This window comes from Hyperolius riggenbachi, chromosome 6, assembly GCF_040937935.1.
Source record: "Hyperolius riggenbachi isolate aHypRig1 chromosome 6, aHypRig1.pri, whole genome shotgun sequence".
NCBI classification, from domain to species: Eukaryota; Metazoa; Chordata; class Amphibia; order Anura; family Hyperoliidae; genus Hyperolius; species Hyperolius riggenbachi.
This window is the reverse complement of record NC_090651.1, coordinates 166,632,866-166,648,212: the sequence shown is the minus strand read 5'-3', so window position 1 is coordinate 166,648,212 and position 15,347 is coordinate 166,632,866. Positions and strand designations below refer to the sequence as shown.

Below are 15,347 nucleotides of genomic sequence, written 5' to 3'. Positions count from 1 at the left end.
GTCATCTATTGCGAAGAGCGTTGGGTCAAGGGTCCACCTGACCACGGATGCCTGGTCTGCCAAGCACGGGCAGGGCCGCTACATTACGAACACAGCCCATTGGGTCAACCTGGTGACCGATGGCAGCAAGCAGGGAGAACGTGGCTGCGCAGCGGACCAACTTGTGACACCTCCACGGCTTGCAGGCAGGCCTCCTGCCACCTCCTCTCCTTCTCCTCCAGCTACATCCTCTTCGCTGTCAATCTCCTCCTCCTCAGCTGAGTGTCAGTTGAACTCTAGCGGTGCTCCCATCTCCTCTTCCTCTCCAGCTACACAGCCCCATCTCCCCAGAGCCTACGCTGCATGCCAGGTACGACGGTGTCACGCAATTTTAGACATGTCTTGCCTCAAAGCAGAGAGTCACACTGGAGCAGCTCTCCTGGCTGCTCTTAACAAACAGGTGGAGCAATGGCTGACCCCGCACCAGCTGGAGATCGGCAACGTGGTGTGTGACAACGGCAGCAATCTCCTTTCCGCTTTGAATTTGGGAAAGCTGACACATGTACCCTGCTAGGCACATGTGCTGAATCTGGTCGTGCAAAGATTTGTCTCAAAGTACCCAGGCTTAGAGGACGTCCTGAAGCAGACCAGGAAGTTGTGTGGGCATTTCAGGTGGTCTTATACAGCCATGGCACGCTTTGCGGACATTCAGCGGAAAAACAACTTGCCGGTGAGACGCTTGAAATGCGATAGCCCAACTCGCTGGAATTCCACCCTGCTCATGTTCTCTCCCCTGCTAGACCAGGAGAAAGCCGTCACCCAGTACCTGTACAACTACAGTAGAAGGACACAATCTGGGAAGATGGGGATGTTGTGGCCCAACAGCTGGACACTGATGCGAAATGCATGCAGGACCATGCGGCCGTTTGAGGAGGTGACCAACCTGGTGAGTCGCGCTGAAGGCACCATCAGCGACTTGATCCCCTATGCTTACTTCCTGGAGCGTGCCGTGCGTAGAGTGGTGGATGAAGCTGTGGAGGAGCGGGAACAGGAACAGCTACGGCAGGAGGATTCGTGGGAGCGATTTACATCCGAACCACATGTTTCCTCGACACCTGCGGCACCACAGAGGGGGGAGGAGGAGGAAGAAGAGGAGTCGTGTGGGGAAGGAGAGGAGTCAGACTCGGATGACGATTATGAGGAAGGTGTTTCTGTGGAGGAGGAAGAGGCGGCGGCGGCAGAAGAACAACCGCAGCAGCCATCACAGGGGGCTTCTGCTGCTCCATGTTCCCGTGGTATTGTTCGTGGCTGGGGGGAGGAAGAGGAGTTGCGTGACATCACTGTGGAAGAGCAAGAGGAGATGGAGAGTACGTCTGGATCCGACTTTGTGCAGATGGCCTCTTTCATGTTGTCCAGCCTGTTGAGGGACCCCCGTATCAAAAAACTCAAGGCGAATGACCTGTACTGGGTGGCCACGCTACTAGACCCTCGGTACAGGCACAAAGTGGCAGACCTGTTACCAAATCAACACAAGGCGGAAAGGATGCAGCACTTGCAGAACAAGCTGTCAATGATGCTTTACAATGCATTTAAAGGGGAACTGAAGAGAGAGGTATATGGAGGCTGTCCTGTTTATTTCCTTTTAATCAATACCAGTTGCCTGGCAGCCCTGCTGGTCTATTTCTCTGCAGTAGTATCTGATTAAAACCAGAAACAAGCATGCAGCTAGTCTTGTCAGATCAGACTTATAAGTCTGAACCACTGAAACACCTGATCTGCTGCATGCTTGTTCAGGGGCTATGGCTAATAGTATTAGAGGCAGAGGATCAGCAGGGCTGCCAGGCAACTGGTATTGTCTAAAAGGAAATAAACATGACAGCCTCCATATACCTCTCTCTTCAGTTCCCCTTTAAGGGTGATGTGACAGTACAACGCAATAAAGGTACCACTGGCAGTAATCCTCCTCCTCCTCCCCAGTCCACGCAGGCAAGGACAGGACGCTCCAGCGATCTCGGGGTGATGTCGGACATGCGGACATTCTTTAGTTCAACGCCTCGCAGTAGCCCTTCGGGATCCACCCTCCACCAACGCCTGGACTGGCAGGTAGCCGACTTCCTGGCCTTAAGTGTGGATGTACACACTGCGACTGCGAGCAGCGACGATGAACCCTTGCTCTACTGGTTGCGCATGCTTGACCTGTGGCCAGAGCTGTCCCAATTTGCCATACAACTTCTCTCTTGCCCTGCCGCAAGCGTCCTGTCAGAAAGGACCTTCAGTGCAGCTGGAGGCATTGTCACTGAGAAGAGAAGTCGCCTAGTGTTCAGTACCTGATCTTTATCAAAATGAATAAGGCATGGATCCCTGAGGGCTATTGCACGACCGAAGACTAAGTCAGTCCCCACACACAGCATCTCTGCCTGCAGGCCTCTTGACTGCCTTCTCCGCCACCACCACCAGGGTCCAGGACTCTAGGCGGATTCCAGAATTTAAGGCCGCTGCTAGCAGCGGCCGCTATACTAATTTTTCTGGGGCATGCACATGCCTGCCTAATTTTTCTGGCTGAACTGCAGGCGGCTGCAACAAAAGAACAAAAGGCATGTACATGTGCCCATCCCCCTTCGTGATCATTACCTTGCCGCGGTGAAGGGGCTTGCATATCACAATGAAGCAATGACTGCCGGCTATATGAGTGTCTCGGGTGGGGGTGGCACACCAAAGATAATAAGGTCATTGTTTCATTGTAGTCAGACCAAATTTGATCAGCTGGACAGTCACTGTTCTGTCATTCAGCCACATCAGCCGGGCGACCATATGGGCTAAAAAGCCACCATCATCTGCACTCTCGTCATGATGCGCACCAGTCCAGCATGGCCGTCACTACACAAACGGCTGTTTGCAGTCACTGTATACCTTTCACTGCATCTGTGACTGCACATTGTATTATACCTGGCAGTCAGTGCAGAACTTGCACTTGAATGGATGGCAGACTTGCCCTCCATAACGGATTCCCATTAAAGGATTTAAAGTTGATTCATTACAATTAGGGCCTCAAAAGTCCTCCTGACTCCTGTATTGTTATTTTTGGTCACTACCTCGGGGCGGGCGTGCATGCCTGCCTGCTGCCCTCCATGCCTGGATGTGTGGTGGTAGCCGTTTCTTAGGCTCCAACTCCGTAACGCAATACAACCATCTACAGTTTCAAACAATTGAAAAATACAACCATCTACAGTTTCAAACAATTGAAAAATACAACCATCTACAGTTTCAAACAATTGAAAAAAATGGCAAACTTGCCCTCCATAAAACATTCTTGGCAAATGCTTTCGACTTGGTTTGTCTTCCGCTGGGTCAAGGGTCCATCTGACCACAGATGCCTGGTCTGCAAAGCACGGTCAGGGCAGGTACAGCATGGGTCTCAGCAGGCTCCCACTTCGGGCCGGAATCCAACCTTCATTCCCCGCCCATTACCCGTGGTGACAATAGCAGACTTGCCCTCCATAATGGATTCCCGTTAAAGGATTTAAAGTTGATTAATTACAATTAGGGCCTCAAAAGTCCTCCTGAGTCCTGTATTGTTATTTTTGGTCACTACCTCGGGGCGGGCGTGCATGCCTGCCTGCTGCCCTCCTTGCCTGTGTAGTGGTAGCCATTGCTCAGGCTCCACACCGGATTCCATCCCTCATTCCCCGGCCATTACCCGGGGTCAAAAATGGCAGACTTGCCTGCCTCCATATGATTCTCGTGAAAGGAATGTGGTGTCATCTTTGCCCGCCATAACTGGTTCTCGTTAAAGGATTTAAAGTACATTCATTCAAATACACAGCAGGGCCTCGAAAGTCCTACTCCTGTATTGTTATTTTTGGTTACTACCTCGGGGCGGGCGTGCATGCCTGCCTGCTGCCCTCCTTGGATGTGTAGTGTTAGCCGTTGCTCGGGCTCCACCACGGATTCAAACCCTCATTCCCCGCCCATTACCCGGGGTCACAAATGGCAGACTTGCCCGCCTCCATATGATTCTCGTGAAAGGAATGTGGTGTCATCTTTTCCCGCCATAACTGGTTCTCGTTAAAGGATTTAAAGTACATTCATTCAAATACACAGCAGGGCCTCGAAAGTCCTACTCCTGTATTGTTATTTTTGGTCACTACCTCGGGGCGGGCGTGCATGCCTGCCTGCTGCCCTCCTTGGATGTGTAGTGGTAGCCGTTGCTCAGGCTCCACACCGGATTCAAACCCTCATTCCCCGGCCATTACCCGGGGTCACAATGCCAGACTTGCCCGCCTCCATAGGATTCTCATTGTAGCGGTACTGAACAAGTACACAGCAAGTAGAAAATGTAATTTAAAAACAAAACGTAAGCTTTTTAACAATGCCATGGAAAGTTGATAAGGCAGTCACACATTACCTGACATCACTGAGTGAGGAAGAGCAATCTCGCCATGTTGCGCAGTAGTCCAGCATGGCCGTCACTACACAAACAGCTGGTAACTTGCGGTGCGTTACACAGTTAGTTTGGTGCGTCAGTGTGAAGCAGTACTCTAATTACACTACCCGATTGATGTATACACATGCAAGATGTTTTAAAGCACGTTAGGCCTGCAATTTAGCATTCAATGTGATTTCTGCCCTTAAAACGCTGTTTTGCGTCACATCCAGATTTTTCCCCAGGACTTTTGGCGTGTATCCCACTCCGCCATGCCCCCCTCCAGGTGTTAGACCCCTTGAAACATCTTTTCCATCACTTTTGTGGCCAGCATAATTGTTTCTATTTTTCAAAGTTCGCCTCCCCATTGAAGTCTGTTGCGGTTTGCAAACTTTTTCGCGAACCGAACCTTCCGCGGAAGTTCGCGAACCCGGTTCGCGAACTTAAAATTGGAGGTTCGGCCCATCACTACTTGTAATTAGTACAGAGCCATAATAATCCAACATGCATACAGACATGTTTTGGATTGGTTGATCCTCATCAGTGCATGGCATGGATTAATTTGGCTCTATGGAGTAGGACTTGAAACACCCAGAGGTATAGACTAACCAGCAAGCTCATGGCGAACCAGAACTCATTGGAGTGTGTAAGGGGCTACAATGGTCTAAAAAGCCTCCTTTTCTGGCCAACCAGTTTGGTTACATTCTGGTCTATGTGCAATATTAAGAGGAGTCCAATGTTAATTTTTCTTTATCTATGGGCTTGATTCACAAAAGAGCGCTGCTCCAGCAAAAGAGCAGTGAAAAACAACCTAGGAGTGCTATGCACGCTCTTTTGTGAATCAATCCCCATATGTCTTCTATCACTTTAAATTCTAAAAGGACAACTGTAGCAAGAGGTTTGTGAAAGCTGCCATATTTAATTCCTTTTAAAAAGAATCTGTACTGTCCAATTTGTACAATAAAAAACATACCAATTGAGGCACTGTGATCTCCTAGATCCCTCTTTGCCGTTTTTGCCGCTCACATCCGCGATCCTGGCTTTTAATCGCCAGTTTTAGGCAGTATTTACAAACAAAAAACATGGCCGCTAACCAAGAAGTGATGTTTGTGTATAATATATATATATATATATATATATATATATATATATATATATATATCTCATGTTACAGTATACTACAAGTTTTTATTACATAGTGAATTATCTGCACTCCAGTCATGGTTTCTCAGCAAGAGCAGCTTCCCCCCCCCCCCCCCCCCCCTCAGACAAGCTGAAACAGAGAGCAGAAACCTTGTCTGTGAGTGATAAACAAAGCACACACACAGAGCCTGCAGGGGGCATAGAGGGGGCGTGCATAACTTGTCCCTATCACAGCAGAGGCAGTGCATTCCTCTCTGGGTCAACAAAGCTTGACAAAGAAAAGAAGATTACCGGTAGATGTATTAAAGAGACAGTGCAACTAGAAAAGGCTGCAGTAATCCAGACCACATTAGAGCAGGTATAGGAACTTATAGGATAGAAGAAATAAGGCTGAACATTTTGTTACAGAGTCTCTTTAAGCAAAACCAGTTGCCTGGCAGCCCTGCGGATCCTCTGCCTCTAATACAGAGACCCTGAACAAGCATGCAGCAGATCAGGTGTTTCTGACATTATTGTCAAATCTGACAAGATTAGCTGTATGCTTGTTTCAGATGTTATTCAGACACTACTGCATCAAAATAGATCAGCAGGACTGCCAGGCAACTGGTATTGTTTAAAAGGAAATAAATATGGCAGCCTCCACATACCTCTAGCTACAGTTGTCCTTTAAACTTTCACCAGTTTACTAAGAAAAAAAAAAGTTGCAGTGTGAACATTGTAATGCTAAAGGTCTAAAAACCTTTAGAAATCGCAAATTCAATCTCCTGAAGGTTTTGATTCAGGAAGCAGTAAAAGAGATACCAAAGCTGGCCTTACTCACCAGTATAACGGAAACCATGGATAAATCCACCAGCAGATTTCCTGTAGTCAATGCCGTGACTGGCAGTGCCCACCACAAACAATCCTGAAGTATGTCTTGCTTCATAATTTGCATTAACCAAAGGATATTTTTTCTTTAGACCAGAAGTTGGCTGCAGTCTGACAGACCTAAACCACCAAAAATGATTTATTATTGTACATGCTCTAATTCACACTTTTCCATGTATATCTGTTAATCCAAATGTTATTCTTATACAGAGTATTCTCATAGCATGAAAGCAACAATATTTAGTGATCCACCAACACAAAAATTTAACACAAATGGAAGATATTACATATTTTAACCCTTTTGTTGCTACAGGCTTTCTTGGACTGCATACTGCAAACATACATGTTAGCTGAACAGACAATATTTTGTGAAAGCAGAACAATACAATAAAAATAATAGTAGTGACCTTGTATGCATGACAGTTATGCAAAGATTTATCATAACAATATTTTTTTAAGAATATGGTAAAATCATTATTAGTGCACCAAAGTACAGCATGATCTTCACAACTGCCACTAAAAGAAAATGGAGATTGTGGCAACAATTAGTACGTTTTAAAAATTAAAATCACCTGCCCATTTTTTTTTTTGGTTCAACATCAGGTGGGAAGGCAGGTAAAGATGCAGTCACATGGGATTCTTATAAAATAAAGTAAGCAGGATGAATATCAGTACACTAAAGCAATTTGTGCTACAGTGAACTTCTGTGATATAATACAAGATGAGCTAGCATTTGCTCCTTGTGTGCATCCATGAGCCATGGGCACCCATGACCCTGTTAAGTCACTGATTGATCTTCCTCAGATCACTGAACACTTGGAATACTCCAAAAGGCTTGAGGTTCTGAAAATGCTCGGTTTCAGTTATCTACTGTAGATATCACGCCTTGGTCCAGGGGTGTAACAATAGGGGTTGCAGAGGTTGCGACCGCATCGGGGCCCCCGAAGGGCCCTCCCTCAACTTCAGTATTAGCTCTCTATTGGTCCTGTGCTCATAATAATGACTTCTATAGATACTTTAAATAGTAGTAATCATTAACAAACTGCTCCCCATTCCCTTATTGCAGCTCTGACACTGTGGTTGTCCTTGGCTGGTTTTGGTGCACCGTATCCAATTGTTACACATAGAGCGTTTTAGGGGCCCCAATGTAAAACTTGCATCGGGGCCCACAGCTGCTTAGCTATGCCACTGCCTTGGTCCTTGTCAAATCTGTTCAGAGCCTTCCTCCTTCAAATATATCACCTAGACTCTTCACTTGATTATATATCCCACCTCTTGATAAGTGCAAAAGTAACAAGATAATCAATGCCATCCACTTAACCCATTTATGGATTTAAAGTTGTGGCTGATTGGTTTATGTCTATCTTTTAAGCAATAGTTCAGCCTCCACTTTTTTTAGTCTAGAATTAGATTTTAACTAAGCAGTATGAGCGCTTTTCTAAGTGATAGCGATTTGAAAAGTGATTTGCTAATCTAAGAACTTTTCAAAAAGCGCTCCTACTGTGAACCAGCTATTCTGTTTAGTAAAAAAAAAAAAAAAAAAAAAAAAAAAAAGCTAAACAGAATTAATCCACGGGGTCCAAGCTGGTGGCGTGGACCTCACAATCATGTTAAAGAGACTCTGTAACGAAAAAAAGTTCACCTGGGGGGTACTCACCTCAGTAGGGGGAAGCATCTGGATCCTATCGAGGCATCCCCCGTCGTCCTGTGTCCCACGGCGGTCTCACTGCAGCCCACGGAACGCACAGCCGACAATTTGTCAGGCAGTGCAATATTTACCTTTTCTGGATCCAGCGGGAACGCTATTGTGCCTCTCCACTTGGAAATACGTGGAAATAGCCGATCTCTGTCGGGTCCACTCTATTACGCAGGCGCAGGAGACTTGCGCCTGCGCAGTAGAGCAGACCGACAGCGATTGGCTATTTCCGCCTATCTCTGAGCGGAAAGCCAATACTGCGCCTGCGCTGGAGCCGGGAAGGTAAATATTTACATCCCCGCTGTTGGGGGAGCTTTATCACCGCCGCCGTGGGACACAGTAGGACGGGGGAAGCCTTGATAGTATCCGGAGGCTTCCCCCACCCAAGGTGAGTACCCCCCAGGGGAACTTTTTTCGTTACAGATTTTCTTTAAAACACCTTTGTTTAACAGATTTTTACACCAGGTGGTAGAAATCCAAAATAGTGGTGGAAATCCTGGCAACAAAATTGGAGAGGTCATTCACCAAATGTCGTTCCAGTAATTAGAAGTAGCGTAAGCTTATTGGGCAGTGGAGCATGGAGCAAACAGGAGTAACCTTGCAATGAAAGCAATTACAGTATTTTTTGGAATATAAGATGCATATAGGTTTAGAGGCCAAAATCAGGGGGAAAAAAAAGAAAGAAGAGGAGCGTGCCCTGGATCAGCTGCTGGGTCTGTGATCAGCAACAGAGGACCAGGGGACAGCAAGGGAAACTTTATTAGGATCCAGAGGTTTTCCCTATGCTTAGGGAAGTATTTGTTTATGAACCCAGGCTTTGGCTCGGGTTCTCTTTAACGCTTTCATCACAAGCCAGATTACATAGGTAAATGGGAAAAAGATTTTGGTATATCTATAGATCATGAAGATCTCCCGGAAATATGGAATAGTATTCCCAAAACCTCTGTTAATGCTGTCCAAATAGAAGTTAATTATAAGCAATTATTTTGCTGGTACCTAGTCCCACATCAATTAGCAAAAATTAACAAAAGCGCCTCACCTAATTGCTTCAGAGGGTGTACTCTGGGTACCTAAAACATTTGGTGGAAATGCAGAAAAAGTCCATTGTCTGTGATTAAGGGTTTGCACTTGGGCGTCTTCCCTAATTAATAACCCTCTATCTAAAAATCCCATCCATACATTACCATGGCTTCCAAACCCAGAACTTACATCTTCACAAAATGCACATATTCATTATATATTAACCGCTACCAAGTTGACCATAGCTGCTGCATGGAACTCCAAAGTATTATCTTTCGACCTAGTTAAAAGTAGGCTAGGCCCCATTCTCTTTTTTGAGAAACTGAGTGAGGTTGGAAGATAATATGACAAAATTTAACAAGATCTGGGCTCCACTTATGGACTATCTTTTAGGCCTGGAATGCAGTTCTTTGGTTAGAGACCTTTGTTATTGGTGTAGGCCACACTCGCCTTTTCAACATGTAGATGATCTTATTCTGTTCTGTCACTCCTCGTCCCCTCTCTCTCTTTCAATACTTTCTCATTCTTTCTTTTCTTCTCTTTACCACTTTTCACTTATCTCTAATTTTTTGTTTAGTTTAGTTTCGACACTTTGGTCTTTGAACTTGTAATGCCTGGCAGTTCTCCTGCTTTCTTTCAGCTGCTATGCCCCAATCTATCACATGCACAAAACATGGGGTGTGGATCAGTCCCCTCAGTGCAATCTGACCAAACCCCCTTCGTATTTAGGAAGCTCCCAGAATATACCACTGGCAATAAAAAAATAAGAGAAAAGGGTGCCCTCTGAAATACTATTGCTGGAATAGCAATAGTATTTCAGAGAGCACCCTTTTCTCTTCCAATCTATCACCACCTTCTTCACCCTTTGTGATGCGTCCCCGCTTGAACGGGAGGTGAGGAAATAACAACTGCCCGACTTTGGTTACACCCAGGCCTTGGAGGTGCAAGGTAAAGCAGCTAAGACCTAGAAAGCCAGAGTACCACCAGAACAAACAAGACTATGCAGGTGGGTGATATTAGATAGTGAAAGAGGTTACACAGATCACCCCAGGAGTTATGGACAAGGAAGTAAGATTGCTCAGAGCAACCGCAGCTCTGAGCTTCCGATAACCGCCACAAATAAACCAGACACAATGGTTGCTCAGGGCGACCGCAGCCCTGAGCCTCTGATGCCCAGCACAATGAGTAACTAGACAGACAACAGACAGACAAATGGAATGCTTGCCAGCAAACAAGACACACTGGTTGTTCAGGGCGAACGCAGCCCTGAGCATCTGACTGAGTAACAAGACAGACAATCGACAGACAGACTGAATGCTTGCCAATCTAATCGCTGCCCCAGCGATAGCAAGCATCCACACTGACTTGGACAAGACAAACAAGTAAGAGCGTAACTAATAGTAACAGCAGCCTATAGTTACGTCCACAGGAACAGGACTAGCAGGGACAGACAGGAGGATTGTTTGCCCAGCAATAGCAAACATCCACACTGGCACAGACAAGACAAACAGGTAGGAGCGTAACTAATAGCAACCACTGCTTCAGTCCCGTCCACAGAAACAGTGCAAGTAGGAATACTACCAGTCACCAGTGTGGTGAAGGCAGTTCCCCACCAATAGGAAGATAAAGACCTCACTGTACCCCCTGTGGGTGCAGTGAACGTCTAGGCAGGCAAGGCAAGATAATGCAATACAATAATACAACTTTCACACCATGGACCCAGCAAAAACTCAGGCAAGCTGTACGCTATGTCGGGCGAGGTCTGGAATGAGAGGCAGGTTTTTCTATGGATATCAGTCAATAGGAACAGACATGCAAATTCCCACACAGCTGAATGGTAATCATGCAATCCTGTGCTACACTGATTGAAGGCTGCAAGCTGGCTGTGAATGGAAAGGATTCTCATTACAAAAGCATGCCAGATTATGCAACCACATGCATGTAAGAAATCCACAGCTGTCTGGCTGCAGTTCAACTACAGCAAGCCCTAGGTGGATTCATGACAACATCCCAGGCTACTCTGAACTGCAGAGTGATTGCAAATAGCAATTACTTTCATTGCAAATGCAAACAAAATCAAGCAACCAAATGCAGGAAGAGAAATCAAAACTGCTCGGTTGCAGGGATCCTTACAGAACTTTGGTTTTTACGAAATTTCTATAAGTATCATATACCTGCCTTTGCTGGAAGTCAGGCCAAATGTGCTACCCTAAAAGGTTTAAAATTGAGTATATTCCTACCCAACCACGACTGGTTTAGTTAAAGGGTGCGTGATTTCCTCCCAAGTTACGTGCTCATTTGTATCCCCTTCCTTCGTCACTCACATTTGCCGTAATTTCTATCGACGATAATGGGCACTCCCTATTCTATCTAATCATTGGAAAAAGGTCTGCTTATTTTGTTTAACTAATCTGGTTGTTCTAATGGAGTAGTGTCCTATGTAGTGTCCCGTTGGTTTCTCTGTTATTATTTGTTATTGACGGAAATGTATATCTATTTGTTCTGTAACTGTTATGAGACATATTCTGTTTGTTTGTCTTTTCTTGAAAATTCAATAAAAATAATTGAAACCAAAAAAAAAAAAAAAGACTGTGTTGGGGAAACAACTATCACCCTTCTGGCAACTAGGAGCTAAGGGTGCAGCCTGGTACTTTCAATATATTTATTACAGAAAGTATAGACGTGTGATGTAGAAAGCTTCCTACATTGCTAACTGGTTCCAACTTACTATCATATATGCATTAAAGAAGTGGGAGGCTGAACTAGGGTCTTAGCACAGAAAAATATGATGAACTGTAAATAGAAGTCCAACTTAAAATATAATTTTTCTTCTTCTATTACATAGTTACATAGTTATTTGGGTTGAAAAAAGACATACGTCCATCGAGTTCAACCAGAAAACAAAGTACAACACCACCTGCTCCCTCAGATATGCCAGTTGATGCAAAGGAAGGCGAAAAACCTTTACAAGGCATGGTCCAATTAGCCCCAAAAGGGAAAACAATCCACTCCCAACTCCAGATGGCAATCAGATAAAATCCCTGTATCAACAACACTGGGCATTACCTAGTAATTATAGCCATGGATCTCTTTCAATAAAATTACAGTTTGGCTAAATTATAATTATCATGGAATTATATAGCACCGTTATCTTCCATAGCGATGTGCGATAGAGTACATATAGGGTTTTGGTGTGCTATGTCCTCAAGATTAAATCCTCCTTTACATGGATATTTGTTTCCTGTGTTCGCTGACATCTCTTTGATGCATATAAGGGCAAGCCATCCAGGCAGCAATGCAAACAGGCCCAAACCAGAACACCCCCACCACCATGTTTCACTGATGGGATAAGATTTGTATGCTGGACTGAAGGGCATTTATTTCTCCAAATCTAATGCTCATCATTTAAGCCAAGCTTCACCCACTCACAAAACATTTTTCCACTGTCCTTCTAGTTTGTCCACATGGTCTTAAGCAAACTGTAAACTGTCAGCAATATTTCTGGTGAGAGCTGTGCTTTCTCCTAACTATAAAAACCATTGCTAAACAGTTGCCAATGTGAGACAGGGTTCCTTTGTATATAACCTCTTAGACTATTATACACCTTGCAGCCGGAGTTATTTTTGATGGTTGACAACTTCTGGGTAAGTTAACAATGGTCTTGACTTTCTTCCATTTGTACATTATCTGTCTGGTGATTGGAAGAGTACAAACTCTTTAGAGATGGTTTTGTCATCTTTTCCAGCTTTTTGTGAATCAACAACTGATTTTCTGAGGTCCTCAGACATCTCCTTTCTTCAAGCCATGACAAACATACACAGATGTGTTGTATGTGTGATAATTTTTCTCCTGAGTTTTCTCCTAGAAGATAAGTTTTCATCTTCTATTAAAAATAACTTTTTTTGGCACTTTGTAAGTGAAAAAGTACCAAAAAGTAGCTGAAAAGTACTATCAAAATAATGTTGACTATTTTCTTGCTTATTGGTGATTTAAAAGGCATTTTATAGACAAGTTTGAAAATATCACCTAGGTGAAAAGTCAGTAGAAAAAGGGGATTGCATATGGGCCAGGGTGTCTAACTCACACCGAATTGTCATTCCATTAACTGAAAACACCAGACTCTGATTTTCCCTCTAAATGATATGATAACCTAAAAGGTTTTACTTACTTTTGTCAAATGTAGACAGGTTTTTGGATTTTAACCACCTGAGCGTTCATCAGTACAGATGCAAGAAGACTGGGGAGGTTAAACAATTCAATATACTGTGTAAGTGGCAAGATTGCTGAGTGTACAATACCTGTATGTCGAAAGCTGGCAGTGTGGCATGAACAAAGCCAGGGAGGCTCGAAACAGTGGGCTGTTGTCACACTGCAGCATTTTTAAAGCGGTATGAAACCCAGCATTTCTGCTTTGCTTTAAAATATTATTTACAGCATATAATATACTACCACAATTTTTGTTTTAGCAGAACAGCATTCAGCTAAACACAGGACTTTTTCAACAGAAATTTCCCTGCAGTGAGAGCCGAATCCGAACTGGTGATAACATTATCTTATGTTTACTAATTGTAGCAAGAGAGGAATGTTAACATTCCCTGGCAGTTGTGAAACTCCTTTAACCACCCTGGCGTTCAGTTTCCCCAGGATTTCTGTGCAAAAAGTGTTTCAATTAATTTCCAATAATTTGCAACCATTTTTTTTTTGCAACCAATTTTTTTTGATATTGAATTCAATACAGGTTATTGTATTGAATTCAATTTTTAAAAAAAAGTGTTTTCTGCAAGATGTTGATGACGCTGCGTGACCCTGGTGTCATATACGCCGATCAACGGGGGACATGTGATCGCCGAGGGAGAAGCAAAATCCGCCAAGGGACATGGAAGAAGACACTGGGGAAGCTATCAGAGGTACGCGACGAGGGATCAGCATGCCAATGGTGAGTATAAGACCCAGATGTATAGTTAGCCAGATGTGCAGCCAGGTATAGTTAGCCAGATGTGCAGCCAGGTATAGCCAGTTATAGTTAGCCAGATGTAAAGTTAGCCAGATGTGCAGCCAGGTATAGTTAGCCAGATGTATAGTTAGCCAGATGTGCAGCCAGGTATAGTTAGCCAGATGTGCAGCCAGGTATAGTTAGCCAGGTATAGTTAGCCAGATGTGCAGCCAGGTATAGTTAGCCAGATGTACAGTTAGCCAGATGTGCAGCCAGGTATAGTTAGCCAGATGTGCAGCCAGGTATAGTTAGCCAAGTATAGTTAGCCAGATGTAAAGTTAGCCAGATGTGCAGCCAGGTATAGTTAGCCAGATGTATAGTTAGCCAGATGTGCAGCCAGGTATAGTTAGCCAGATGTGCAGCCAGGTATAGTTAGCCAAGTATAGTTAGCCAGATGTAAAGTTAGCCAGATGTGCAGCCAGGTATAGTTAGCCAGATGTATAGTTAGCCAGATGTATAGTTAGCCAGATGTATAGTTAGCCAGATGTGCAGCCAGGTATAGTTAGCCAGATGTGCAGCCAGGTATAGTTAGCCAGATGTATAGTGAGCCAGGTGTTTAGCCAGGTATATATAGTCTCGTTCTCTGTATAGTTACATTACGAGGCTTGGTGACGTCACCAAGCCTCGTAATGTAACTGTACAGAGACCGGGACTTCGGAGATGGAGGAGGAAGTGCTGCTGCGTCGCTGGAGAAAGCCCTCTGGTGAGTACAACTATTTACTCCACGGGCTTAGAGGGGGGGGGGGGGAGAATAGGCCACCCGCAACAGCCACCATAGAAGGGGGATCCCCCCACCCGCACAGAGGGGGATCCCCGCCCACAACAGCCACCATAGAAGGGGGATCCCCCCACCCGCACAGAGGGGGATGCCCGCCCGCAACAGCCACCATAGAAGGGGGATCTCCCCACCCGCACAGAGGGGGATCCCCACTCACAACAGCCACCATAGAAGGGGGATCCCCCCACCCGCACAGAGGGGGATCCCCCCGCCCACATAGCCTCCGCATACAGGGGGGAACCCCGCACATTCCCTGCCCCGCTGGCTGCCCAGGGATTCCCTAGGGTGGCTGGATGCTTGTTCTGCACGCTGTGGGTAGCACAGATCGCTACCCACAGCGTACAGTCAGGCATCCAGCCATCCTGGGGAATCCATAATAGAAAAGAGACGGCACACCACTGGCTCTGCAAAATTTGCTGTGTATTGGCGAACAAACACTACATGTTAC

The 15,347-nt window shown here is 45.2% G+C and overlaps 1 protein-coding gene across 1 annotated transcript in view; it reads right to left on the bottom strand.

Moving 5' to 3' along the window:
- Nucleotides 1–15,347, bottom strand: part of FOXRED2 (FAD dependent oxidoreductase domain containing 2) — a 128,987-nt gene that overhangs the window by 86,950 nt on the left and 26,690 nt on the right. Inside the window, exon 5 of the mRNA XM_068240182.1 lies at nt 6,366–6,532. Within this exon, the coding sequence (XP_068096283.1) occupies nt 6,366–6,532 (167 nt within the window). The remainder of the gene's footprint in view (nt 1–6,365; nt 6,533–15,347) is intronic.